General features: G+C 49.0%; 1 protein-coding gene across 1 annotated transcript in view; it reads left to right on the top strand.

The window, feature by feature from the left end:
• The window catches only part of LOC127418724 (contactin-4-like), a 164,860-nt gene that overhangs the window by 77,473 nt on the left and 60,777 nt on the right, over positions 1–26,610 (top strand). Inside the window, exon 4 of the mRNA XM_051659456.1 lies at positions 6,941–7,116. Within this exon, the coding sequence (XP_051515416.1) occupies positions 6,941–7,116 (176 nt within the window). The remainder of the gene's footprint in view (positions 1–6,940; positions 7,117–26,610) is intronic.

Below are 26,610 nucleotides of genomic sequence, written 5' to 3'. Positions count from 1 at the left end.
TTTGATGCGTACCCAATGCCCCGCATTGATGAGTTGCTCGATTGGTTGGGTACTGCTCAATTTTATTCGACATTGGATTTGACAAAGGGTTATCACCTGTTGGTACCTGGCTCTCCAGCCCTTTAAATTCAAGGTGGTCCACAGACCAGGGGTGCAGATGGCTGTCACCGACTTCCTTTCCAGAAATGGGGGGGAGTGGAAGACTGGCCGGATGGATCCCCGGCCTGAGTCGGGCGGTGGGGATATGTGGTAGCGGGGGTGTGGTCGAGCGCCCATCCAGAGAGAGAGAAGGCGGTAAGGGCGCTTACACCTGAGCTAAATTATGTCTAACACCTGTTTCTAATTCCAGTGAGCTGGGAAGAGTGGCATAAAAACAGCCACGCCACCATCAGAAGGGAGAGAGAACGACTCGTGGCCGTGCTGAGTCTGGGGTCATTGAAGCACTTACCTGGCTCCGTATACCAACCATAGGACCGGTCCGGGACGGGGGAGAAGGGAAATCATCCTCGTGGCCTGTCACAACCATCCTGGCGTGGGTGCAGTTGTGCCACAGCTGGGCACGTGGGGGGCCCACCTTTGGAGCACCAAGCCTGCCATAAAGGTGCGGTGCCCGGCAGTTGTGATAATGTCATGGTTACTGGTGTAACCTCCGTTCCCTGATGGAGGGAACGAGACGTTGGTGTCGATGTAGTGACACTAGGGGTCACTCTTGGGAGCCCGAGACACCTCTGGTCTTTGATAAAAGGCCAATGAAAATTGGCGAGTGGTATTTGCATGCCACTCCCCCGAACATACGGGTATAAAAGGAGCTGGTATGCAACCACTCATTCAGGTTTTACGCTGAGGAGCCGATATAAGGTCCAGCCATTTCAGTGGGTAGTTCAGCGTTGTGGCAGGAGGGACCAGCGTCTCGTTCCCTCCACCAGGGAACAGAGGTTACACCAGTAACCATGATGTTCCCTATCTGTCACTCACTCGATGTTGGTGTCGATGTAGTGACACTAGGGGTCCCTATACAAAACGCTACAAGGCTGAACGGTGTTACGTGAACTGGCAGTGTGCGGTGGGCAGACTTGCTGTGTGCCTCATAGCCAGCACACCAGGTTCGACACGTAACCTCCCCCAACACAGTTATGAGTGTTGAATGGCCCTTTTTGGGGACAAGTCGACTATCCAAAGATAGAGACAGGCTTAACCCAGTAGTGGCCTCTTTTCCCCTTCTCTTTTTCCACTCCCTAAAAAAGAAGGGGGATTATCTGACTGGGCCGCCAGGTCTAGCCGGGGGGTGTCCCTCCCAAGGGGAGGACACCGCGGAGACCACACCTCGCCCCAAGAGAGGGGGGGATATTTAAGTGGAAGAATACATCACATGGTCTTTCCAACCATGTGGAGAGCCTTCAAGTTAGATCCTGACCAATGGGGGAGGAGTTACTACAACATGGAGACTGGGGCAGAGGGGCTCTACCCAAGGAAGACGCAGTTTGCCAGCAGGGAATGAATTAGCGGAAGATAGAGATCGCATGGGGTTAGCCTTACAAGGAACTGCCACATGCGGAGCACCTACCCCAGAACCAGGCTCTTAGTTAGCGCGTGTACTGGGCCGGCAGCGAGTCTCTCTGAAAACTCGACTGCCACAGGGCTCGGAGGAAGTCAACCAGGGAACAGCTTTTGTGAACACTACTGGGAATTAACAGCACACGTCTTCAGCTCAAAAGGAGGTGGAAGGCGCTATTTGCAAGCGATACACCCGGCCGGCTATCCCGGGCTTATCCGCTTGTGTTGCGTGCCACTACCTTGGATGAAACCGGTTCCACCCAGAGGTTGTAGAACCTTGCAAAGGTGTTGGGTGTTGCCCAGCCCGCTGCTCTGCAAATGTCTGTTAGAGAGGCACCTCTGGCCAGGGCCCAAGAAGCCGCTACACCACGGGTAGAATGGGCTCATAGCCCTACCGTGGGCGGCATGTTTTGGGTGAGATATGCCATAGTTATGGCGTCAATGAGCCAGTGGGCGATCCTCTGCTTGGAGACAGCGCTTCCTTTCCGCTGTGCACCAAAGCAGACAAAGAGCTGCTCAGAGACTCTAAAGTTCTGCGTGCGATCCAAATAGATGCGTAAAGCGTGCACGGACACAGCAACGACAGGGCTGGGTCTGCCTCCTCCTGGGGCAGCGCTTGCAGGTTCACCACCTGGTCCCTAAAAGGAGTGGTGGGAACCTTGGGCACATAGCCCGGTCGGGGTCTCAGGATCATGTGAGGATAGCCCGGACCGAAATCCAGGCACGTTTCGCTGACAGAGAACGCTTGCAGGTCACCTACCCTCTTGATGGAAGTGAGCGCAGTCAGGAGGGCAGTCTTCAAGGAGAGTGCCTTAAGCTCGGCTGACTGCAAAGCTCAAAGGGGGCTCTCTGTAGACCCTGAAGAACTACAGAGGTCCTATGAGGGAACGAGGCGTGGCCTGGAGGGATTCAGCCTCCTGGCACCTCTTAGGAACCAAATGGAGTGGTGGACGGTGGTATGCCAGCCGTACACACCAAATACGTGACCCAGGGAACAAGGAAACCACTCTTGCTGAGCTCTTGAGTACTGCAGCCACTTGGGCATGCAGCGCAATTAAATGCAAAAGGTAACAAAAAGATGAAGATCTGCTTACCAGCTCCAGAGCAGCGGGTTTCGTTGTCCCTGGGTCGCCCGTCTCAAGGGCGCTTTGAAGCCTTTCACAGGTTCTGGGTGGCCGCGAGATGGGTGGCATCTGCTTCCTGCGGTGGGCTCCACGCCGGGGCCAGGCCGAAGGGGCGGGCTGCGGTGGAGCCGGCGCAGTCACCGCAGGGGGATGCCCTTGGCAATGAGTAGATGGAGTGCGGGATCTTGAGCCGCGCCGGGGCAGGATATTCCGGCTAGCATCCATCTACTGCTCTACCATCGAGAACTGCTGGGCAAAGTCCTCGACGGTGTCGCCGAATAGGCCCGCCTGGGAAATGGGGGCAGCAAGGAATCGTGTCTTGTCGGCCTCACCCATCTTGACCAGGTTGAGCCAAAGGTGACGCTCCTGGACCACTAGTGCGGCCATTGTCCACCCGAGAGACCGCGTCGTGACCTCCGTCGCTCGGAGAGCGAGGTCGGTCGCCGAGCGCAGTTCCTGCATCAATCCCGGGGCGGAACTACCCTCGTGCAGTTCCTTTAGCGCCTTGGCAGACTTGCAGGAGAGCCATGGCGTGCAGGGTGGAGGCGGCTTGTCCAGCGGCACTGTAGGCCTTGGCCGTCAGAGACAACGTAAACCTACAGGCCTTGGACGGGGGCTTTGGGCACCCGCGACAGGCGGAGGCGCTCTGCGGGAGTAGGTGCACCGCGAGCGCCTTTATCCACTGGGGGATTGCCGAATAACCCTTGGCCGCCCCACCATCGAGGGTAGTGAGAGTGGGGAAGCTGAAAAGATCGGGACCGGGCAGTAAAAAGTGCCTCCCGCGACCTTGTCGGCTCTTCATGCACTTCCGGGAAGAAAGGAACAGGGTGGGGTGTGGCTTTGAGCGGCGCCGCGAGCCCAGGAACCAATCACCGAGCCGCGAGGGTTCAGGGAAGAGCGGTGAAATCCACTCTAACCGACGCTCGCGGCTGCCTGGGAAAGCATGTCATCATCTCCGTGTCAGCCTGTGACTGGGCGATCAACCCCGAAGGGAGGAGCCCAGCTGAGGCTTCCGACTGGACGAGCCCGCTCTCCGATGCTGCGCTCGAGAGCTCATCACTTTCGCGGGCTCCGAATAAGAGGTCGAACTCGCCGTGAGACGAGCCGGCGGACTCACCCGGAAGTCCGATCGGGGCAGATGAGCGTGCTGGGGAATGGGATGTCTGCGGGGGGATACCCGGCGGAGGCGGTCCCATTGGGGTCCCCAAATCGCCCCCAGTGCTAGCCGCGCTGGCCTCAAACCTGTGGGTAAAAGGACCGAGGCGGGAGCCTCTGGGGTGGCTCGCTTTCTTACGAAGGCGAGCCGCGACCGCAACGTTGCCATGGACATATTCTCGCAATGAGAACATGACCATCCACAAACGCTGTCTCCGCGTGAGCAGTGCCCAGACACGAAAGACAGTGATCGTGACCGTTAGAAGACGAGAGATCACGAGCACAGCCAGGAATAACACACAATCGGAAAAGCATCTTTAAAAAGACGCATCTTTAAAAAGACGTTCCGTGTGTGCGCTCTTTTAGAGAAATATATACTCTTTTAGAGGGGAAAAATGATCTTTCAAAAAAATATTCTCTCTAGTTTTTCTGCCGAAGCACCCAGGGGCATTCTCTGCAGTACACTAGTGCAGAGGAGGGAGAAGCCGCTGAAATGTGCCGTCAGATCCAGCAGAGGTGAATGAACAGTAGTATTCAGCTCAGTGAGCATGACCGTTCAGCTCCGAAGAGAAAATCTGAATGAGTGGTTGCATACCAGCTCCTTTTATACCCGTATGTCCGGGGGAGTGGCATGCAAATACCACTCGCCAATTTTCATTGGCCTTTTATCAAAGACCAGAGGTGTCTCGGGCTCCCAAGAGTTACCCCTAGTGTCACTACATCGACACCAACGTCGATTGAGTGACAGATAGGGAATGACAGCCATGGACACCAAATATGTGACCCAGGAAGTGAGGAAACCGCTCTTTTCTTGAAAATGTGGGTACTGCAGCCCTTTGGGCATGCGGCAAAATCATAAGAAAAGGAAAACAAGGATTCTACTCCTGGCCCTCCACCGGTGGATGGAGTGGTCTGTTTACTAGCTCCAGGTCTGTAGCAGGTCTCCATCTCCCTGGGTCGCCCGTCTCAGGGGCACTTTGAATCCTTCCTCGGGTTCTTAGTGGCAGGCCGTGAGACGGATGGCATCTGCTTCCTGCGAGTGGCTCCATGCCGGGGCCGGCCTCCTGGGGCGGGCTACGGCAGAGCCGGTGTTGCTGCCGCAGGGGGACGCCCTTGGCGATGAGCAGAGGGGGTAAGGGATCTTGATCTGCGCCACGGCAGGATGTGCTGGATAGCCTCCATCTGCTTCTTAACCATCGAGAACTGCTGGACAAAGTCCTCGACAGTGTCGCCGTATAGGCCAACCTGGGAGATGGGGGCATCAAGGAAAGTTGTGAAAGGCAGTGAAAGGTGCCCGCCACGATCTCGTGAGCTCATCATGCACCTCCGGGAAGAAAGGAACAGGGGTGGGGCATGGCCGTGAGCAGCGCTCTGAGCCCAGGAACCAATCATCGAGCCACCAGGGTTCAGGGGGGAGTGGAGGGTTCCACTCCAGCCCAACGCTCATAGCTGCCCTGGCAAGCATGGCCGCCAGCTCCGCGTCAGCCTGCACTCGAGGGTTGGAGCCCAGTCGAGTCCTCAGCGTCAGACTGGACGAGCCCGCTCTCCGATGCTGCGATCGAGAGCTCATCCTCTTCACGAGCCCAAATGAGATCGCGACTTGCCCTGAGACCAGCTGGCGGTCTCATCCCAGAACTTGACCAGGGCACACGAGCGTACTGGGGAATGGGAGGTCCGTGGGGGGTTTCCCAGCAGAGAAGCTCCCACTGAGGTCCCCAAATCACCCCCAGTGCTAACCGCGCAGCCTCATTCCTATAGGTAGAAGGACCGAGGTGGGGAGCCACTGGGGTGGTTTTCCCTCTGACGAAGGAAAGTGTGACTGCAACGTTGCCATGGTCATGTTCTCACAATGAGGACAGGACCCATCCATGAACGATGTCTTCATGTGGGCAGCGCCCAAACACGTGAGACAGCGATCGTGGCCATCATAGGCGGAGAGATAGCGACTGCAACCAGGAATTATACACAGACGGAAAGGCATCTTTAAGAAGACGCTCCGTCTGTGCCACTCTTTTAGTAGAAAAATATACTCTTTTATTAGGAAGAATATACTCTTTTAGCTGCTGAAGCACCCAGGGGCATTCTCTGCACACCACCGGTGCAAGAGGGAGAGAAACCGCTGTAATGCGCCATAAATCCAACAGCTTTCGAGGTGAATGGATCGGCGGAGGAATTCAGCTCGCTGAAACACAACCGCTTGGCTCCGAAGAAAAAGTCTGAATGAGTGATTGCAAGCCAGCTCCTTTTATACCCGTATGTCCTGGGGAATGGCATGCAAATTCCACTCGCCAATTCCCATTGGCCTTTTCTCAATGATCAGAGGTATTTGGGGCTCCCAAGGGCAACCCCTAGTGTTACTACATCGACACAATGTCGAGTGAGTGACAGACAGGGAACACTACTTAGCTTAACTGGTTCATAACACATACAAATTTTCTTTTGTCTCCACCTGCTGGCTAAACCCTTTAATGTCACAGGGAAAAATGAAGCAACACATCAAGCTCTTTTACACATCTGCACTGCTCTTACACTTTAGTTTAGAATGCCACGAACACAAGCAGAGTGATACTAACAGTGAAGCATGTTCTGAGACATCAGCACCCTTGGAACGTCTCTCGTCCAATCAGATTCAAGGAACGGAACAAACTGTTGTTTAAAAAAATATAGTGTATATGTGTGTGTGTGTGCATGGATGGATGGATTGATTGATAACCTAGTACATATACAGTAGGATCATAGTAATATAGTGTTTGCAATTTTTGTTATTTCCGTTAATAAAGACTTTTAAGTGTTGAGAATGGAAATGATGGAAGAAGGAAAATGTGAAAATGGATTGGAAAATGTCACAAGCTAAATTAGGGTGACCTGTGCAAAAATACCAATACACATGCTTTACCTTCCAGGCCACTTGTCTGATATCCAAATTGCATTTTTAATAGTTTTTTCAGGTTCCGCCAGAATATTGAGGTGCAAAGAGCCACGCTGAGTGGCTAGTACCATTTATTCCCGTTTGCAAATAGTCAGTCCATTATAAAAACAGACAAAAGATGTTCTGGTACTCCAAGCTTTCCATTCACTCTCAACTGCTCTTCCCCCTGTGTTTATAGGTGGAAAATGAATGACAGCTTCATTTCCCCTCAACCTGGCTCTCGATACAGCATCTCAGGTGGAAACCTGCGAATCAGTCAGCTCAATAAAGAAGAAGATGCTGGTATTTACCAATGTCTGGCCTCCAACTCTTTCGGGACCATTCTCAGCAGAGAGGCTAGTCTCCACATTGCTTGTGAGTCACTATTTTAGTCCATTCTCTTTCCATGAATCTCTTCAGAACAGGAGGGTCTATGGTCCTTGGTTAGTCAGCTTTTCTCCACCTTTTGAAGTGGCTTTTGTGGGTTTTAGTTACACATTTGCACACAGCAGACATACTATACCTAATAATGTATGTGGTACATATGGGCTCTGAATGTAGTCAGAGTTACTGCTGTAAACAGCACTGCAGAGAGCAGATGATCCATATTGCAGATGACTCAACAATGATGACTAAAATGAACCATAAACTGAATGTTAGAATTTCTAGAATTACGAAGCATTTACTTTGGATTTTATGTGAATATAGGTCCAGATGCATTTATTAGAAATGACATAGCAAGATTAATACTGCAAGAGTTTATTATGAGAGTCACTGGCTTTTGTCAGACAATGACAGTTTCTGCACTAAGTTGTATTATCAATAGCCTATAAACAGACTTTTATATGCACTCACATTCATAAAGGTAGGAGGGTTTTCTGTATATCATGTTTGCCTACTAGCAGTTTTAAATTAGTTTTTGCTAAAATAATCTGATTCTTACCTGAAGGTGAAGACGCTAGCAGCACCAAATGTAATAGCAAAAATAATGACTGTTTTCAAACAGATTTCCAGACCACTCCCCCCATCTTCCATTGGCTGAAAAACAGATAGTTCCATCCCAAACTCATCCCAGTGGTTGAGCCAATGTTGCTATGTCAGGATGGTCGGGATGCAGAAACAAAGTTGAGACAGATTCAATTATTTTAACGTTGTAAAATTTGTATATATCTTCTAGCCTGCCCTTATATTGAAATTTTGTAGCATTAAGTCTTTAAATTGTGGTTTGGTTATTGTATTCTGGTTATTTTTAACAAACCAAGCAGAAGGCCTAAGTTTTGGATATAGGCTGATGGAATCATAGCATCTTGGCATCTTTTACATGATGATGTAGTGTTTTCTGGTGGATCTATTGTGGAAAGGTAAACTTCTTTGTTTGTTGGCTACTGTTAGGGGTAACACTTTAGAATACGGTTCCTTCATTAACAGGTAACTACACAGGAACAAATGAGTTGTACAACATTAAGATTTTAGTTACTACTATTACAGTTTTTCTCAGTCGCTTTGGTACATTTCTCAGATCACAATTGAAATTCTCAAAACTACTTGTTCAACCTTCACATTATCTAGTCACTTGTGCACATCATAAAAGCAATTTCTCATTCTTTTGAACAAATTGCCAATGCTTTGGTACATTCATGCAATTGATTATGTACAGTTGTCTGCTGTTTCCTATATTATCAATTGCTTATGTCATGTTGATGAAAATATATTATACTGGTTCTCTGTTGAATAGTCTTACCCCCCAAAACATCTAGGCATTAGTTCATTGCATAAGTCATTAAATGCCAAATGGTTGAACCAGTTGTCATAATCTGTCAAGCATATTGTCTATACATTTCTATTAGACTTTTTTTGTAAATGTGTCCTAAATTGATGAATTGCTCTCATGTGAATCTTGACTTTCACTAATGAAGGGGAATGTGTGAAGCATTAGATAAACCAATGATCAACCAGTTCTCTAAAATAGCTCAGAGGTGCATCTCATGAATGCATCACATTTTTCTTTTCTGTATCACAATGACATTGTACTGTAATTTGTTGACAGACCAACAGTAAAAGTGTAAAGGTGAATCCTGTCCAATCTCTTGCAATCAATATCCCACATACAGTAATGTGTACTGTTGAAATTGATATATGCCATACAGAAAAAGTGCAGCCTTGTGCATTTTCAATTATTGTCATCAAAACCGTAGCCATAGTTTACATCAGAAAATACTGACAGAGTACACTGTTATATTGACAACATCTTGTTCATGAACAATGACACAAGGACTTGTCATTCTGATGGCACTGATATGTTCACTGACATAAATATTTACCTTTGAGAGATGAACTAAGGATTTTGAGCAAGTGACAGGCTTTTGCAGGTAATCCATTGTGTGGTGCTGTTTGTACGAATTGTTTTGAGAAATGCACAAACTGGTTTGTAAATGTTAAGGATGATTTGAGAAATGTACCAAAGCGACACAGAAAAACGTCATGGTTACTTGTGTAACCTCCGTTCCCTGATGGAGGGAACGAGATGTTGTGTCGATGTAGTGACACTAGGGGTCACTCTTGGGAGCCCAAGACACCTCTGGTCTTTGATAAAAGGCCATTAAAAATTGGCGAGTGGTATTTGCATGCCACTCCCCCGGACATATGGGTATAAAAGGAGCTGGTATGCAACCACTCATTCAGGTTTTATGCTGAGGAGCCGATATAAGGTCCGGCCATTTCAGCGGGTAGTTCAGCATTGTGGCAGGAGGGACACAACGTCTTGTTCCCTCCATCAGGGAACGGAGGTTACACAAGTAAACATGATGTTCCCTATCTGTCACTCACTCGAAGTGTGTCGATGTAGTGACACTAGGGGTCCCTATATGAAACGCCACAATTGGCTGAACTGTGTTACGTGAACTGGCGGTGTGTGGTGGGCAGACTACTGTGTGCCTCATAGCCAGCACACCAGTAACCTCCCCCAACATAGTTATGAGTGTCGAACGGCCCTTTGGGGACAAGTCGACTACTCAAGGGATAGAGACAGGCTTAACCCAGTCGTGGCCTCTTTTCTCCTTCTCTTTTTCCACTCCCTAAAAAAGAAGGGGGATTATCTGACTGGGCCACCAGGTCTAGTCGGGGGGTGTCTCTCCCAAGGGGAAGACATCGCGGAGACCACACCTCACCCAAAGGGGGGGGGGATATTTAAGTGGAAGAATACGTCACATGGTCTTTCCGACCATGTGGAAAGTCTTCAAGGTAGAACCTACCCAATGGGGGAGGAGTTACTACAAACATGGAGACTGGGGCAGAGGGGCTCTACCCAAGGAAGACGCAGTTTGCCAACAGGGAAATGAATTAGCGGAAGATATATAATCGCATGGGGTTAGCCTTACAGGGAACTGCCACATGCAGAGCACCTACCCCAGAACAGGGCTCTTAGTTAGCATGTGTACTGGGCCAGCAGTGAGTCTCTCCAAAAACTCGACTGCCACAGGGCTCGGAGGAAGTCAACCAGGGAACAAAACTTGTGAACACTACTGGGAATTAATGGTGCACGTCTTCAGCTCAAAAGGAGGTGGAAGGCACTATGTGCAAGCGATACACCAGGCCGGCTATCCCGGGCTTATCCGCTTGTATTGCATACCACTACCTGGGATGAAACCGGTTCCACCCGGAGGTTGTAGAACCTTGCAAAGGTGTTGGGTGTTGCCCAGCCCGCTGCTCTGCAAATGTCTGTTGGAGAGGCACCCCTGGCCAGGACCCAGGAGGTCGCTACACTCCTGGTAGAATGGGCTCGTAGCCCTACTGGGGGCAGCATGTCCTGGGCGTGATATGCCATAGTTATGGCCTCAATGAGCCAGTGGGCGATACTCTGCTTGGAGACAGCGCTTCCTTTCCACTGTGCACCAAAGCAGACAAAGAGCTGCTCAGAGATCCTAAAGATTCTAAAGTGTGATCCAAATAGATGTGTAAAGCATGCACCGGACACAGCAACGACAGGGCTGGGTCTGCCTCCTCCTGGGGCAGCGCTTGCAGGTTCACCACCTGGTCCCTAAAAGGGGTCGTGGGAACCTTGGGCACATAGCCCGGTCGGGGTCTCAGGATCACGTGAGAGTAGCCCGGACCGAACTCCAGGCATGTTTCGCTGACAGAGAATGCTTGCAGGTCTCCAACCCTCTTGATGGAAGTGAGCGCAGTCAGGAGGGCAGTCTTCAAGGAGAGTGCCTTAAGTTTGGCTGACTGCAAAGGCTCAAAGGGGGCACTCTGTAGACCCTGAAGAATTACAGAGGGTCCGATGAGGGAACGAGGCGCGGTCTGGAGGGATTCAGCCTCCTGGCGCCTCTTAGGAACCTGATGATCAGGTCGTGCTTCCCTAAGGACTTACTGTCAACTGCGTCGTGGTGTGCTGCTATGGCGGCAATGTACACCTTCAAGGTGGAAGGGGACAGCCTCCCTTCCAACCTCTCCTGCAGGAAGGAAAGCACTGATCCGACTGCACATCTCTTGGGGTCTTCCCATCGGGAAGAACACCACTTAGCAAACAGACGCCACTTAAAGGCATACAGGTGCCTCATAGAGGGGGCCCTAGCCTGAGTGATCGTGTCTACCACCGCAGGAGCATGAGGTCCAAGAACCACGTCTGGGTGGGCCATTAGGGTGCTACCAGGATGACCTGCTCCTCGTTCTTCCTGACCTTGCACAGGGTCTGTGCAAGTAGGCTCACTGGGGGAAATGCATATTTGCGCATGCCAGGGGGCCAGCTGTGTGCAAGTGCGTTTATGCCAAGGGGGGCAGTGGGGAGGATTCTTGGGTGGCGAACAGGTGCACATGTGCCTGTCCAAATCGACTCTAAATCAGCTGGACTACCTGAGGGTGGAGTCTCCACTCTCCCTTGAGGGTAACCTGTCGTGACAGCGCGTCTGCTGTAGTATTGAGGTTGCCCGGGATGTGAGTGGCTCGCAGCGACTTGAAATGCTGCTGACTCCAGAGGAGGAGACAGCAGGCGAGTTGTGACATACAACGAGAGCGCAGACCACCTTGGTGGTTGACATATGCTACTGTTGCCATGTTGTCTGTCTGAACTAACACGTGCTTGCCCTGGATCAACGGCCGAAACCTCCGCAGGGCGGGCAGAATCGCCAACAACTTGAGGCAGTTGATGTGCCAATGCAGTCGCAGGCCCGTCCACAAGCTGGCGGCTGCATGCCCATTGCAAACAGCACCCCAGCCCATTTTGGAGGCATCCGTCATGACCACGACGTGCCTGGAGACCAGTTCTAGGGGAACACCTGCCCGTAGAAACGAGAGGTCGGTCCAAGGGCTGAAAAGACGGTGACAGACCGGCGTGATGACCATGCGATGTGTCCCGCAGTGCCATGCCCATCTCGGGACTTGAGTCTGAAGCCAGTGATGAAGCGGTCTCATATTCATCAACCCGAGCGGGGTGGCCACCGCTGAGGATGCCATATGCCCCAGGAGACTCTGAAAAAGTTTCAGTGGAACCGCTGTTTTCTGTTTGAATGCCTTCAAACAGACCAACACCGACTGGGCGCGCTCGTTCCTGAGGCGCGCTGTCAAAGAGACTGAGTCCAACTCCAAACCGAGAGAAGAGATGCTCTGAACCGGGAGGAGCTTGCTCTTTTCCCAGTTGACCCGAAGCCCTAGTCGGCTGAGGTGTGAGAGCACCAAGTCCCTTTGTGCACACAACATGTCCCGAGAGTGAGCTAAGATTAGCCAGTCGTCGAGATAGTTGAGAATGCGAATGCCCACCTCCCTTTGCGGGGTAAGGGCTGCCTTTTTTACCTTCGTGAAGATGCGAGGAGACAGGGACAGGCCAAAAGGAAGGACCTTGTACTGATATGCCTGACCCTTGAATGCAAACCGCAGGAAGGGTCTGTGTCGAGGAAGTTTCGAGACATGGAAGTACGTGTCTTTCAGGTCTACCGCCGCGAACCAATCTTGATGCCGGACACTCGCCAGAATGCGTTTTTGCATCTGCATATTGAACGGGAGTCTGTGTAAAGCCCAGTTCAGTACTCGCAAGATTGGCCGCAACCCTGAGTCCTGAGTCTAGGGACATCTAAGCACTTAACTGGCTCCTTGTGACCACCCCCGGAACAGCCTAGGATGGGGGAGGAAGAGGCCTGTCCTCGTGACCCATGGAGACTGTCACATCGCGGGTGGATTTGTACCACAGCTGGGCGCTCAGGGGCGGGAGACCGCCACTGGAGCGCCAAACCTGCCAAATAGAGTGGTGGACGGTGGTCGTGATGACGGCCGTGCACACCGGATACATGACTCAGGGAGCAAGGGAACCGCTCTTGCTGAATTCTTGAGTACTGTAGCCACTTGGGCATGCAGTGCAATTAAATGCAAAGGTAACAAAAAGATGGAGACGTCTGCTTACCAGCTCCAGAGCAGTGGGTTTCGTCGTCCCTGGCTTGCCCATCTCAAGGGCGCTTTGAAGACTTTCATGGGTTCTGGGCGGCCATGAGATCGTGTCCTGTCGGCCTCACCCATCTCAACCAGATTGAGCCAAAGGTGGCGCTCCTGGACCACTAATGTGGACATTGTCCACCCGAGAGACTGTGCCGTGACCTCCGTCGCTCAGAGGCGGGGCAGAACTACCCTCGTGCAGTTCCTTTAGCGCCTTGGCATACTCGCAGGAGAGCCATGGCGTGCAGGGTGGAGGCAGCTTGTCCAGCGGCACCGTAGGCCTTGTACATCAGAGACAACGTAAACCTACAGGCCATGGACGGGGGCTTTGGGCACCCACGCCAGGTGGCGGTGCTCTGCGGGCATACTTGCACCGCGAGTGCCGTTATCCACCGGGGGATTGCTGAATAGCCCTTGGCCGCCCCACCATCGAGGGTAGTGAGGGCGGGGAAGCTGAAAAGATCGGGACCGGGCAGTAAAAAGTGCCTCCCATGACCTTGTCAGCTCTTCATGCACTTCCGGGAAGAAATGAACAGGGGTGGGGCATGGCTTTGAGTGGCGCCGCAAGCCCAGGAACCAATCATCGAGCCGTGAGGGTTCAGGGAAGAGCGGAGGGTTCCACTCTAGCGATGCTCGCGGCTGCCCGGGAAAGCATGTCATCATCTCCATGTCAGCCTGTGACTGGGCAATCGTCCCCGAAGGGAGGAACCCAGCTGAGGCTTCCGCATCCGACTGGACGAGCCCACTCTCCGATGCTGCGCTCAAGAGCTCATCACTTTCGCGGGCTCCGAATAAGAGGTCGAACTCGCCGTGAGATGAGCCGGCGGACTCATCCGGAAGCCCGATCGGGGAAGACGAGCATGCTGGGGAATGGGAGGTCCGCGAGGAGATACCCGGTGGAGGCGGTCCCATTGGGGTCCCCAATTCGCCCTCCTGTGCTAGCCGCGCTGGCCTCATACCCGTGGGTAAAAGGACCGAGGCGGGGAGCCTCTGCGGTGGCTTGCTTTCTTACGAAGGCGAGCCGCGACCGCATCGTTGCCATGGACATGTCCTCACAATGAGTACATGACCATCCACGAATGCTGTCTCCGCGTGAGCAGTGCCCAGACATGAAAGACAGTGATCGTGACAGAAGGCGAGAGATCAGAAGGCGAGAGATAATGAGCGCAACCAGGAATAACACACAATCGGAAAGGCATCTTTAAAGAGACGCGTCTTTAAAAAGATGTTCCGTGTGTGCCGCTCTTTTAGAGAAATATACTCTTATTTCTTCCAAAGCGCCCAGGGGCATTCTCTGCAGTGCACCAGTGCAGAGGAGGGAGAAGCCGCTGAAATGCGCTGTCAGATCCAGCAGAGGTGAATGAACAGTCGTGGGAATTCAGCTCAGTGAGCATAACTGTTCAGCTCTGAAGAGAAAATCTGAATGAGTGGTTGCATACCAGCTCCTTTTATACCCGTATGTCCGGGGGAGTGACATGCAAATACCACTCGCCAATTTTCTTTGGCCTTTTATCAAAGACCAGAGGTGTCTCGGGCTCCCAAGAGTGACCCCTAGTGTCACTACATCAACACAACGTTGAGTGAGTGACAGATAGGGAACTGTAACAAGAAACTGTGATTAACTAAATGCAATAGTTCACTATTAGGTCATCAATAACTACTATTTTTTTCATACTTCCTAGAGAACTACTATGTAACTATACTGTTTCATAACTAATGCTAAACTAATCAAGAACTAATGCAGGACAAATGACTAGGGCACCATTAATGTGATGAGACAGGAGAGGAATGAGGATCTAAATGCGGCCTTTTTAATAAAAATAAAGGTAAACCAGGTAACTCAGAACATAATGAAACAAAACACAGAGGATAAAGCACAGCATAATACAGATGAAGACTGACAAAGAAACCAGGGGAAAACAAGGGCTTAAATACACAAGGGAAAACAATCAGGGGAAAACCAATCATGAAAAGAAACTACAAAGGACTACAAAACTAACAGGAAACAGGAACAGGGAACTAAACCAGAATTTCAACATAAAAGTCAAGAAAAAAAACAGGGAATTTGTGACAGAGCCCCCCTTTTAAGGAGCGGATTCCAGACGCTCCAAAAAACAAAACAAAAACAAATTGTCCATGGGGTGTGGGGGAAAACAGGTAGTTCAAGGGGGCACAAGGGGCAAGGGGAGCAGAGGAACAAGGCAAAGTCATGGAGGCTTGAAACCAAGGCGGAGCTGGAAGGATGGAGAGCCAGGGTGATGCTGCAGGCTCGGAGGACCAAGTAGATCAGAGCAGATCAGGTGGGTGGCCAGGAGAACAGGGAGACCAGAGCAGATCAGGCGGACGGCCAGGAGACCAGGAAGACCAGAGCAGATCAGGCGGATGGCCAGGAGACCAAGGAGACCAGAGCAGATCTGGCGGACGGCCAGGAGACCAGAGCAGATCTGGCGGACGGCCAGGCCAGGAGACCAGAGCAGATCTGGCGGACGGCCAGGCCAGGAGACCAGAGCAGATCTGGCGGACGGCCAGGAGACCAGAGCAGATCTGGCAGATGGCCAGGAGACCAGGAAGAACAGAGCAGATCAGGCGGATGGCCAGGAGACCAGAGCAGATCAGGCAGATGGCCAGGAGACCAGGGAGACCAGAGCAGATCAGGCAGATGGCCAGGAGACCAAGGAGACCAGAGCATATCAGGCGGACAGCCAGGTGACCAGGGAGACCAGAGCAGATCAGGCAGATGGCCAGGTGACCAGGGAGACCAGAGCAAATCAGGCGGATGGCCAAGAGACCAAGGAGACCAGAGCAGATCTGGCGGATGGCCAGGAGACCAGAGCAGATCTGGCGGACGGCCAAGAGACCAAGGAGACCAGAGCAGATCTGCTGGATGGCCAGGAGACCAGGGAGAACAGAGCAGATCAGGCGGACAGCCAGTAGACCAGAGCAGATCAGGCAGACGGCCAGGAGACCAGGAAGACCAGAGCAGATCAGGCGGATGGCCAGGAGACCAAGGAGACCAGAACATATCAGGCGGATGGCCAGGAGACCAAGGAGACCAGAGCAGATCTGGCGGATAGCCAGGAGACCAGAGCAGATCTGGCAGACGGCCAGGAGACCAGAGCATATCAGGCGGATGGCCAGGAGACCAAGGAGACCAGAGCAGATCTGGCGGATAGCCAGGAGACCAGAGCAGATCTGGCAGACGGCCAGGAGACCAGAGCAGATCTGGCGGATGGCCAGGAGACCAGGGAGAACAGAGCAGATCTGGCAGATGGCCAGGAGACCAGGGAGAACAGAGCAGATCAGGCAGACGGCCAGGAGACCAGGGAGACCAGAACAGATCAGGCGGACGGCCAGGAGACCAGGAAGACCAGAGCAGATCAGGCAGACGGCCAGGAGACCAAGGAGACCAGAGCAGATCAAGCGGACAGCCGGGCAATCAGGGAGACCAGAGCAGAAAAGGTGGATGGCCAGGAGACCAAGGAGATGACCTCAAGGTGGGGACTGGGTCAGGAGTCCTGGGAAGCGGCCGCAGGGCCGAGACAGGGTCAGGAATCCTGGGAGGGGTCAGGAGGCCTGGGAGGCGGTTGCAGGGCCGAGACAGGATCAGGAATCCTGGGAGGCTGCCACAGGGCCGAGACAGGGTCAGGAGGCCTGGGAGGCGGCCACAGGGCCGAGACAGGGTCAGATGGCAGAGCCGCTGTAGGAGGAGTCTCTGGGGAGACAAAGAGTCCTGGATGAATGGGAAATTACCTCCATGGTCACGAACATGGAAAGAGACTCAGAAAATGACCTCCGTGGTCGTGAACATGGGATGAGACTCAGGAACGACCTCCGTAGTTGTGGGCATGGACAGATACTTGGAAACAACCTCCATGGTCGTGTACATGGGAAGAGACTTGGGAATGACCTCTGTGGTCGTGGGCATGGGAAGAGACTCGGAAACTACCTCCATGGTCGTGTACATGGGGAGAGACTTGGGAATGGAAACTTTTCTTCTCTTCCTCCCCCTCTGGATAGCCAAAGTTGGCAATGCTGGCTCTGGGATGGGCGAGGCTAGCAACGCTGGCTCTGGGACGGACAAGGCTGGCAACGCTGGCTCTGGGACGGACAAGGCTGGCAACGCTGGCTCTGGGACGGACAAGGCTGGCAATGCTGGCTCTGGGACGGACGAGGCTGGCAACTCGTTGGCCGTGGCAGGCGTGGGCGTTGGCTCAATGACCATGGCAGGCGTGGGTGCTGGCTCGTTGACCGTGGCAGGCATTTTTGAGGTAGGGTCTTCATGGACCTACGCACCGACATCAGTGGCAGATCATACAACTTGGAGACAGGGGCCATGGAAGGCTTCGAGACAGGGGCCGTGGAAGGCTTCGAGACAGGGGCCGTGGATGCAGGTTTTGGCCTGGGGTTCCTGCCATAATCCACTGTATAAGGGGAACCGCTAAGTTCCAGAGCCTTCTCCACATAATCGCCGAGCGTCCAGTGAGGATCAGCCGGAGGCATGAGTTCCCTCAGTGCACTATTCAGACCGGCCCGGAAGAAAACCACCAGAGATCAGTCTGGATTGTGCACTACATTTGCCAGCTCTAAAAACTCACAGGCATGATCCTCAACTGGACAGTCCCCTTGCTGAAGGATCAGAATCCTGACAGCCGCTAGATCCATTTCTGGGTCAGTCTTTCTGTGACAAGACAGGAGAGGAATGAGGATCTAAATGCAGCCTTTTTAATAAAAATAGAGGTAAATCAGGTAACTCAGAACTTAATGAAACAAAACACAGGGAACAAAGTACAGCATAATACAGATGAAGACTGACAAAGAAACCAGGGGAAAACAAGGTCTTATATACACAAGGGAAAACAAAGGAACGAGGAACACCTGGGGAAACAATCAGGGGAAAACCAATCATGAAAAGAAACTACAAAGGACTACAAAACTAACATGAAACAGGAACAGGGAACTAAACCAGAATTTCAACATAAAAGTCAAGACAAAAAACAGGGAATATGTGACATTTAACACCTTAATCACTACTGTTAATTAATACACAAGATTGTTTACCTAATCAGTAGGTAATAGCAGACTTATGATTGGGGTTAGCTATTAATAACTAGTAAATGTTGTTACGCCTTCTATAGAGAACTATGTACTAAGGGTTCATTTTAAATAAATGGCCTTCTTAATGCAAGTTTGGGAGGTTACCTCACTCCTGTATGAATTCTTTCAGTATCCCACCATTGAGGTTTACATTATTTCTATACTGGACCAAAAGGACTCATCAGCCAACATTACCAGAAATGCAATATAAACAGTCACTGCTGTGATTTATTTTCAGATTTTTATTTTAATTTTTTTCTTCAGGGAGTGGGGACAAAGTCTTTGTGATGTCACCAATTCCAGCACTGGAATGACTAAATGTAAATTATTATATTTTATTTAGTCACAAAAATAAAGTACATCTTTACAGCAGCAGGAAATTGTCCCTCGTGTGCTCTTTAACCAGGGATGAGCTTAAAGAAACAACCGCTCCAAATTAATACATTGCCTGTTAGAATATCATCAGCCAACTTGCCTCATAGAAATATATGGTTCTCTTGGATATCTCTCTTAACCATTACAAATGAGTACACTGTTTCTGTGTTTTGGGGTTATAGGTTTCTATTAATAGCTACTTTGAAAAACATGGTAACCCCCTAGTAATGACTGAAGTGTTATCACATCCTTCTGAAGGAATTACTTGCCATTTGGAACAATATTCTAAAGTGAAGATCATGGTAACCCCCTAGTAGTGACTGAAGTGTTACTACATCCTTCTAAAGGAGTTACTGACCATTTGGAACCATATTCTAAGGTGATATAAAATTTGGTTAGTTATTAGTTCTCAAAGAGGCAAATAAATTATTGATTAGCTTATAGTAAACTACCACAGTCATCAGTTTGTAATTTCTAACTGATTAGGTAATCGTGTTTCCACATTAGTTAATAGTAGTGACCTAAGTGTTAGTGTAGTACTACTCATTAGTCCTGCATTAATTCCTGCATAGTTATCTGTTAATGAAGGAACAGTATTCTAAAGTGTTACCCTGTTGGGGATGTGCCTCTGAATTTGAATTGAGGTAGCAAACAGGATGCAGAAAATAATGTAAGGAAGGAATATTGAAATGGAATGAAATCAGTGTTTCAGTTAGTGTAGTTTTTATTTAGACATTTAATACAACATGAGATATTTCCAGAAACACCTATATTAATAATCAATATTTGAAATGCCAGCTATAGAAATTTATTTCATTATATTTAATTAGAGCTGTCAGTAGATACAAATTTTTAATTGTGATTAATTTCAGATTTTAAAAGTGCTGAAATTTGACTCTCTATATACTTATTTCCTGTCAAAATGCATTTATTTCCTTCTTTGAAAAGATCAACACAATAGAACAAAACAATATGTGACAATAATTCTTTATTAACATTTTCCAAAATATTACCTATTCAAATAATGTTAAATATTTACCAAAGTCTAAGTGGGATGTTGACTGATTGATAGAACTACTATTCATTGCACTGTGCATTAAATCTCTTTAACCCTCATCCTCCACAATATTAGTCATCATTAATCTGTCTTTTCACTTTTAATATGGAATACACATGATTTGTTTCAGGGCAGCAAGCACCGCGATGAACTCCATTTGAAAAGCACGTCTTGTTCTGCTTTTAGCGCTGGCACAGCGGATGGAAATATAATTAATCTGAATTGTCTGGTATTCGTTAACTGACACTTCAGAAGCTCGGCGACAATGGGTATAAAGTTAAAATTATGTTAAGTGTCAACAGACCCTCCACAGGAGAACAAGCTGCGCAGCAGGCTTGTAAGAATTGACATGCTTATGTGCAGTGGCGAATTCTCAGGGCCAGCAAAGCCTTCTCTGCTGGCCTAACATGCCAAATAAATAAATATTTTTCATCCTTTCATTCTCAGTCACCTCTTTGACTATGTATTTTTAATTGCTTTCCACTCTTAATTAATCTACAAACAAATAGAGAAAAATGAAAATTTATCCAGTCATAATTTATTCCTTGATGCTTACAAGTGAAGCGTGACAACTGTTTCACAAATCACATGTCCAAAGCAGCGCGTGAGTTTGAGCTCCACCCCATCAGGCCTTCAGAATTTCCACAGAATCTCTCAACAGTGCAAATGAATGGGCAACTAAATTCAGATTGTCAGATTCATCAGCCAATCAGATTGATTTATTTGTTCTTGGTGGGTGTGATCTTTAGGATATGTCTTGGTCGAGGCCTTCTAGCTGGCCTTGAGTGACACAATTACGCTTTAAGTGACGTAATTTGAAAGCGGAGAGTGCGAGATCTTGCTGAAGAGTCGACTGTCATTATTGCCATTGAGAAAGAGATCCTTATGGATTTAAAAACACGAGATGTTCGGCATGACGGTGTGATTGCAGTATTGTTTATAAGTTGGGTTGCGAGGAGACATCTCTAATGAGAGCCAAACCCCTGCTAAGCTAATGGGAGCATTGCAGTTCCGAATATCGGGGAATGGAATGCATTTATGGTCAGAAATCAGAGATATCAAGTAGGAATATCCCACATCCAACTTGAATGGAATGCAGCATAACTGTGTACCCTGACGAAATGAAATTTATTGCAAGCAACATTTAATCCTCTGGGGTCTGAGGGTGTATTGGGCCCTGAAGAAGTTTTGACATGCCTTGACATTTGTGATTTTTTTCAGTTGCTTAAAAACATATTAATGGCTAAAGTCTGATAACACTGTATTCAGCACAAAATGGGCTACAATAATATGTGAACAACATGTACGTACATGTTTGTATTTTTGAGAAAATAAAGTTTATGCATGGTTTTTGAAAAAATGTCATGGTTACTTTCATAACCTCAGTTCCCTGATGGAGGGAACGAGATGTTGTGTCGATGTAGTGACACTAGGGGTCACTCTTGGGAGCCCCAAACACCTCTGCTTTTTTGAAAAAAGGACAATGAGAATTGGCGAGTGGAATTTGCATGCCACTCCCCCGGACATACGGGTATACAAGGAGCTGGTATGCAACCACTCATTCATGTTTTGTGCTGAGGAACCGTGACCAGGTCACGGACATTTCAGCGGGTAGTTCAGCGTTGTGGCAAGAGGGACACAGAGTCTTGATCCCTCCATCAGGGAACGGAGGTTACAAAAGTAACCATGACGTTCCCTATCTGTCACTCACTCGACGTTGTGTCTCTCGTTATTCGGTACGATGAAGTAAGAGCTGCAGGACCCTTTCTTCATCTCGGCTGGAGGGACAGGGTCTATCGCATCCTTGCGCAGAAGGGTAGCGATCTCCGCACGCAAGGTAGCAGCACTCTTGCCCTTCACCGAGGTGAAGCGGACGCCGCTGAGCCTGTGCGGGCGCCTGGAGAACTGAATCGTGTAGCCCGGTGAGGGGGACCAAGGGAATGATCACGTCGGACGTACCGGCGGGTGGGGCCTCGCGGCAGGGTGGAGCTCGAGGTGCCACGTCAAGGGGACTCGAGCCCCGTGGCCGTGCTGAGTCCAGGGACATCGAGGCACTTACCTAACTCCTGCCACCCACCATAAGATTGGCTGAGGAGGGGGGAGGAGGAATCTTTTCCCCGTAGAACCAATCCCGTGTGGGCATGTTTGTGCCACAGCTGGGCACACAGTGGCGGGGGGTCCACCGCTGGAGCGCCATACCTGCCAAAATGGGACGGTGGATGGTGGTCATGACGACGGCCATGCGCACCGGACATGTGACCCAGGAGACGAGGAAACCGTTCTTTTGTCAGGCTTTTGGGTGCCGCAGCCTCCTGGGCATGCGGCGACAAAAGATTCTCCTCCCGGCCCTCTACCGGAGGATGGAGTGGTCTGTCGACCAGCTCCAGAGAAACGGGTCTCCTCGCTCCTGGGTTGCCCGTCTCAGGGGGGCTTCGAAGCCTTCCTCGGGTTCTTAGCAGCTGGCCACAAGACGGGTTGCATCTGCTTCCTGCGGAGGGCTCCACGCCGGAGCCGGGCCACGGGGGCGCGCTGCAGCGGAGGCAGTGTTGTTGCTGCAGGAGAGATGCCCTTGGCAATGAGCAGACAAGGTGCGGGGTCTTAAGCCGCGCCGGGGCAGGATATGTTGTAAGGCTTCTGTCTGCTTCTTCACCGCTGAGAACTGCTGGGCAAAGTCCTCGACGGCGTCACCAAACAGGCCAACCTGGGAAATGGGGGTGTCAAGGAACTGTGCCTTGTCCGCCTCTCCCATCTCGACCAAATTGAGCCAAAGGTGGTGCTCCTGGACCACCAAGGTGGACATCGCCTGCCCGAGAGACCGTGCCGAGACCTTCGTTGCCTGGAGAGTGAGGTCGGTCGGCAAGCGTAGTTCCTGCATCAATCCTGGGTCAGAACTACCCTCGTGCAGTTCTTTTAGCACCTTGGCTTGGTGTACTTGCAGGAGAGCCATGGCATGCAGGGCGGAGGTGGCTTGTCCAGCAGCACCGTAGGCCACAGTCATCAGTGACGACATAAACCTACAGGCCCTGGATGGGAGCTTCGGGTGCCCGCGCTAGGTGGCAGCTCTCTGCGGACACAAGTGCACCGCGAGCGCCTTATCCACCTGGGGGATCACCGAATACCCCCTGGCCCCTCCACCATCAAGGGTAGTGAGAGCAGGGGAGCTGAAAGACCGGGACTGGGCAGTAAAAGGTGCCTCCCATGAGCTTTTCAGCTCCTCATGCACTTCCGGAAAGAAACGGTCCGGGGCAGAACATGGCCGTGGGCGATGCCCTGAGCCTAGGAACCAATCGTCTAGCCACGAGGGTTCAGGGGAGAGTGGAGGGTTCCACTCTAGCCCAATGCTCGCAGCCGCCTGGGAAAGCATGTCCGTCATTTCCATGTCGGCCTGAGACTGGGTGACCATTCCCTAAGGAGGAAGCCCAGCCAAAGCCTATGCGTCAGACTGGACGAGCCCGCTCTCCGAAGCTGTGCTCGATAACTCATCGTCTTCCCGAGCTCCGAACGAGAATTCGAACTCGTGCTGAGACGAGCCGGCGGTCTCGTGCGAGAGCCTGATCGGGGCAAGTGAGCATGCTGGGGAATGGGAGGTCCGTGGGGGGATACCTGGCGGAGGTGGTCCCATTGATGTCCCCAAATCACCCCAGTGCTAACCGATGCGGCCTCAAACCCGTAGGTAGAAGCAAGCCGTGACCGCAACATTGCCATGGTCATGTTCTCGCAATGAGGACATGACTCATCCACGAACGATGTCTTCGTGTGGTCAGTGCCCAGACACATAAGACAGAGATCTTGGCCGTCAGAAGCGGAGAGATAATGACCGCAACCAGGAATAACACACAAACGGAAAGGCATCTTTAAAAAGATGTTGCGTGTGTGCCGCTCTTTTTGTGAATGAAAATATACTATTTTAGAATATACTCTCTTATTTTCACTCTTCAGGGGCGTTCTCTGCACTCCACGGGTGCAGAGGGGGAGAAGCCGCTGAAATCTTACACATTTACACCCGAACAGATATTTGCAAGCACAAGCTTCCTTGATGTTAATGAGGCAGCATAAACACTGGTTAAAATATAATCTAAACATTCCTATTATTTTTATACCATGGTTGTGTTTTAAGGCATATTTCACCCAAAATGGAAATTCTGTCATAACTTTCTCATCCTCATGCCATTAAAAATCCCTTTGATGTTCTTTTTGCTGTGGAGCACAAAAGGAGAAGTTTGTTCACTCTGTTCTTTTCTATACAATGAAAGTGGTTGTGAACTAGGGGTTGTCAAGCTTCAAAACTAACAAAAAGCACCATACGGTAAGAGCATTGTTGGGTGTAACGTGTTACAAAGTAATATGTTACTGTAATCTAATTACATTTCATGGTAATGCGGTAATGTAACACGTTACTTTTAAAATTAAGTAATCTGATTACAGTTACAGACATGAATAAAATTATGTTACTTGGATTACACATTTATTGCAAAGACAATAGTATTAATTAAGTAGAATGCATTTTAAAATGTATTACATTCCTATGTTAGTACTTTTATGTGTGTTGCTGTGTCAGCTAATAAGCATGTGCTCTAACAAACCACCATGGCATGGAGGACACGAATCGAGGCGATGTTAGATGAGTGAGTGGCATTAATATGGATGCAGCAGAGTGTAGATGTTTATTCGGAGTGGTGGTGGTGTAGTGGACTAAAGCACTGAACTGGTAAGTGGAAGGTTGTTGGTTCAATCCCCCCAGCCACCACCATTGTGTCCTTGAGCAAGGCACATAATTCCAGGTTGCTCCAGAGGGATTGTCCCTGTAATCAGGGCACTGTAAGTTGCTTTGGATAAAAGCATCAGCCAAATGCATAAATGTAAATGTATTCAAATTGAAAGCAAAGTGTTTCAAGTTTTGAAAAAGATGCCACTAAGCAAACAACTCTTTTATGTTCTTTATGTACTGTAAACAATAAAACACAAACAAAATGCAATAGCGTTGCAGATGCACAAGTAATAAAGGATACTCAATTTGTCTGAGCACAAGCAGGGAGGTAGAAATAATTAACTTGCTGTGAAGTTGTGTAAACACACACATGCTTCATATGTATACACACAAACAGACATACTGTACATGCACACATACATATGCATGATGAAACACACAAGCAAACCTGTATATTCACACTGAAAAGAAACAACAAGCATTCAAATACACAATGGTTTTACAATCAAAGCTGTTTGCAAATGTGTTTTCAGAAATGTTCTCAGTTCATTAGTATTCTGTTTCTGTATTTCACACCAACACAAACACAGGTAAACAAACATACTGTACATATGCATGCCACACACAGCTAAGAAGGTTGTAGATAGCGGACACACACACACACCTGAAGATGCTACTACAGCATATGTGAGATAAGAAAGTTAAGTTTTATTTAAAAAAAATACATTGGATATCTTTAGCCAAGTTGCTTTCTTTGTCATGTTGCTATAATTTTGTTATTGTTTTCAGTCAATATTAAAGTACTAAAAGAGCTATTAGTGTCACGTTTGTATTTTTTGCAGGTTTGATTGGTTTTAGAAAATAACTCCAAAGTAAAGTAATTAGAAATCTGATTACTTTTCCCATGAAGTAATCTGATAGCAATTTTAGAGAAGTAATCAGTAGTGGATTCCTTTTTGAAAGTAACTTACCCAACACTGAGTAAGAGCATCATAAAAGTAGTCTTTATGACTCTTGCACATATTTATAGTCTTCCAAGCCATGCAACAGCTCAATGTGACTAAGATTTAAGTTGCTATTCTCTGAAAATCTATATGAAAAATATGGTGTATGGGTAAGAGCAGCTTAGACATTTTGCTATAAATAACTGCTTTTGTGTTCCACATAAGAAGGAAAGTCATACAGGATTCCAAAGACATGAGGTTGAGTGAATGACCAGGAATGATTTTAAAAAGGAAGAACAAATTTTATGATGAATAGATGAGTGGCAGATATACATTATTAACCTCCTGAGACCCTAGTGTGACTACTGTGTGCATTTTCCGTTTCCCTTTTTAATTTGTAACTAGTAGCACCTAATAAACAATCAAAGAAAAAAAAAAATGTTTTTTTTTTAGAGCAAATAGTTTTCCTAAAAATTGATGTCCACATACAGTATGTGGACAGCGGGACTGAGTTGTGAAATTTGAAATAATACTGAGCTATAGAAAGTCAGATTTTTTTAATCAAATAGTTTATTATGTGTCCAGGAGTGTTGATTATTCATGTTTTTGAGATGTTACAGACATTACAGCAAATTTTCTATAAAGCTGAATAAATCATTCTTATTCAAAGGAATGGCCAGCATTGTACAATCACTGCCAGTTATAATTAATTATTATAAAATTCTGAATCTATGTACTGATTACCATTGTCTCATGTCTGCCAAACATGTTGAGTGGTCCAAACATCATCTGCAGCCAGAAACTGAACTTTTGGTCAGATTTTAGGAGTGAATGCACTTAGCTGCATAGAAAGCTATAGGATGCATCCTTGCTCCCTATTTAGTGAATGACTTACCCTTCAGTGTGCTGTCTGTCTGCACTGGTCTCAGAACAGTTTGAAATGCACCTTATTTTCATCCTAACTCCATATAAAGCCTCTGAAAGCAACATCGACGTCATGTGTCATGTGACGCAGTACGCCAGAAGTTTAAAAGAGTGTTGTAAACAGTATGCAGTCAGTTTAAATTAATTAAAATTATGCATTACATATAGCAAAGCCAAAATATAACATCCACACATGTGGATGTGGGTCACATGTGGTTAAGAAATATCTGAAAAGTTGGGAGATACAGAATATTCATAGGCAGGTCTATGAGTAAGGCCATAGGGACATTGGCCCCCTCAATGGCCTTGACCTAGTTATGGAAAACCAAACACTGCAAAAGCCGAAT

This window comes from Myxocyprinus asiaticus, chromosome 28, assembly GCF_019703515.2.
Source record: "Myxocyprinus asiaticus isolate MX2 ecotype Aquarium Trade chromosome 28, UBuf_Myxa_2, whole genome shotgun sequence".
Taxonomy (NCBI): Eukaryota; Metazoa; Chordata; class Actinopteri; order Cypriniformes; family Catostomidae; genus Myxocyprinus; species Myxocyprinus asiaticus.
This window is presented reverse-complemented; position numbering and strand designations above follow the sequence as displayed.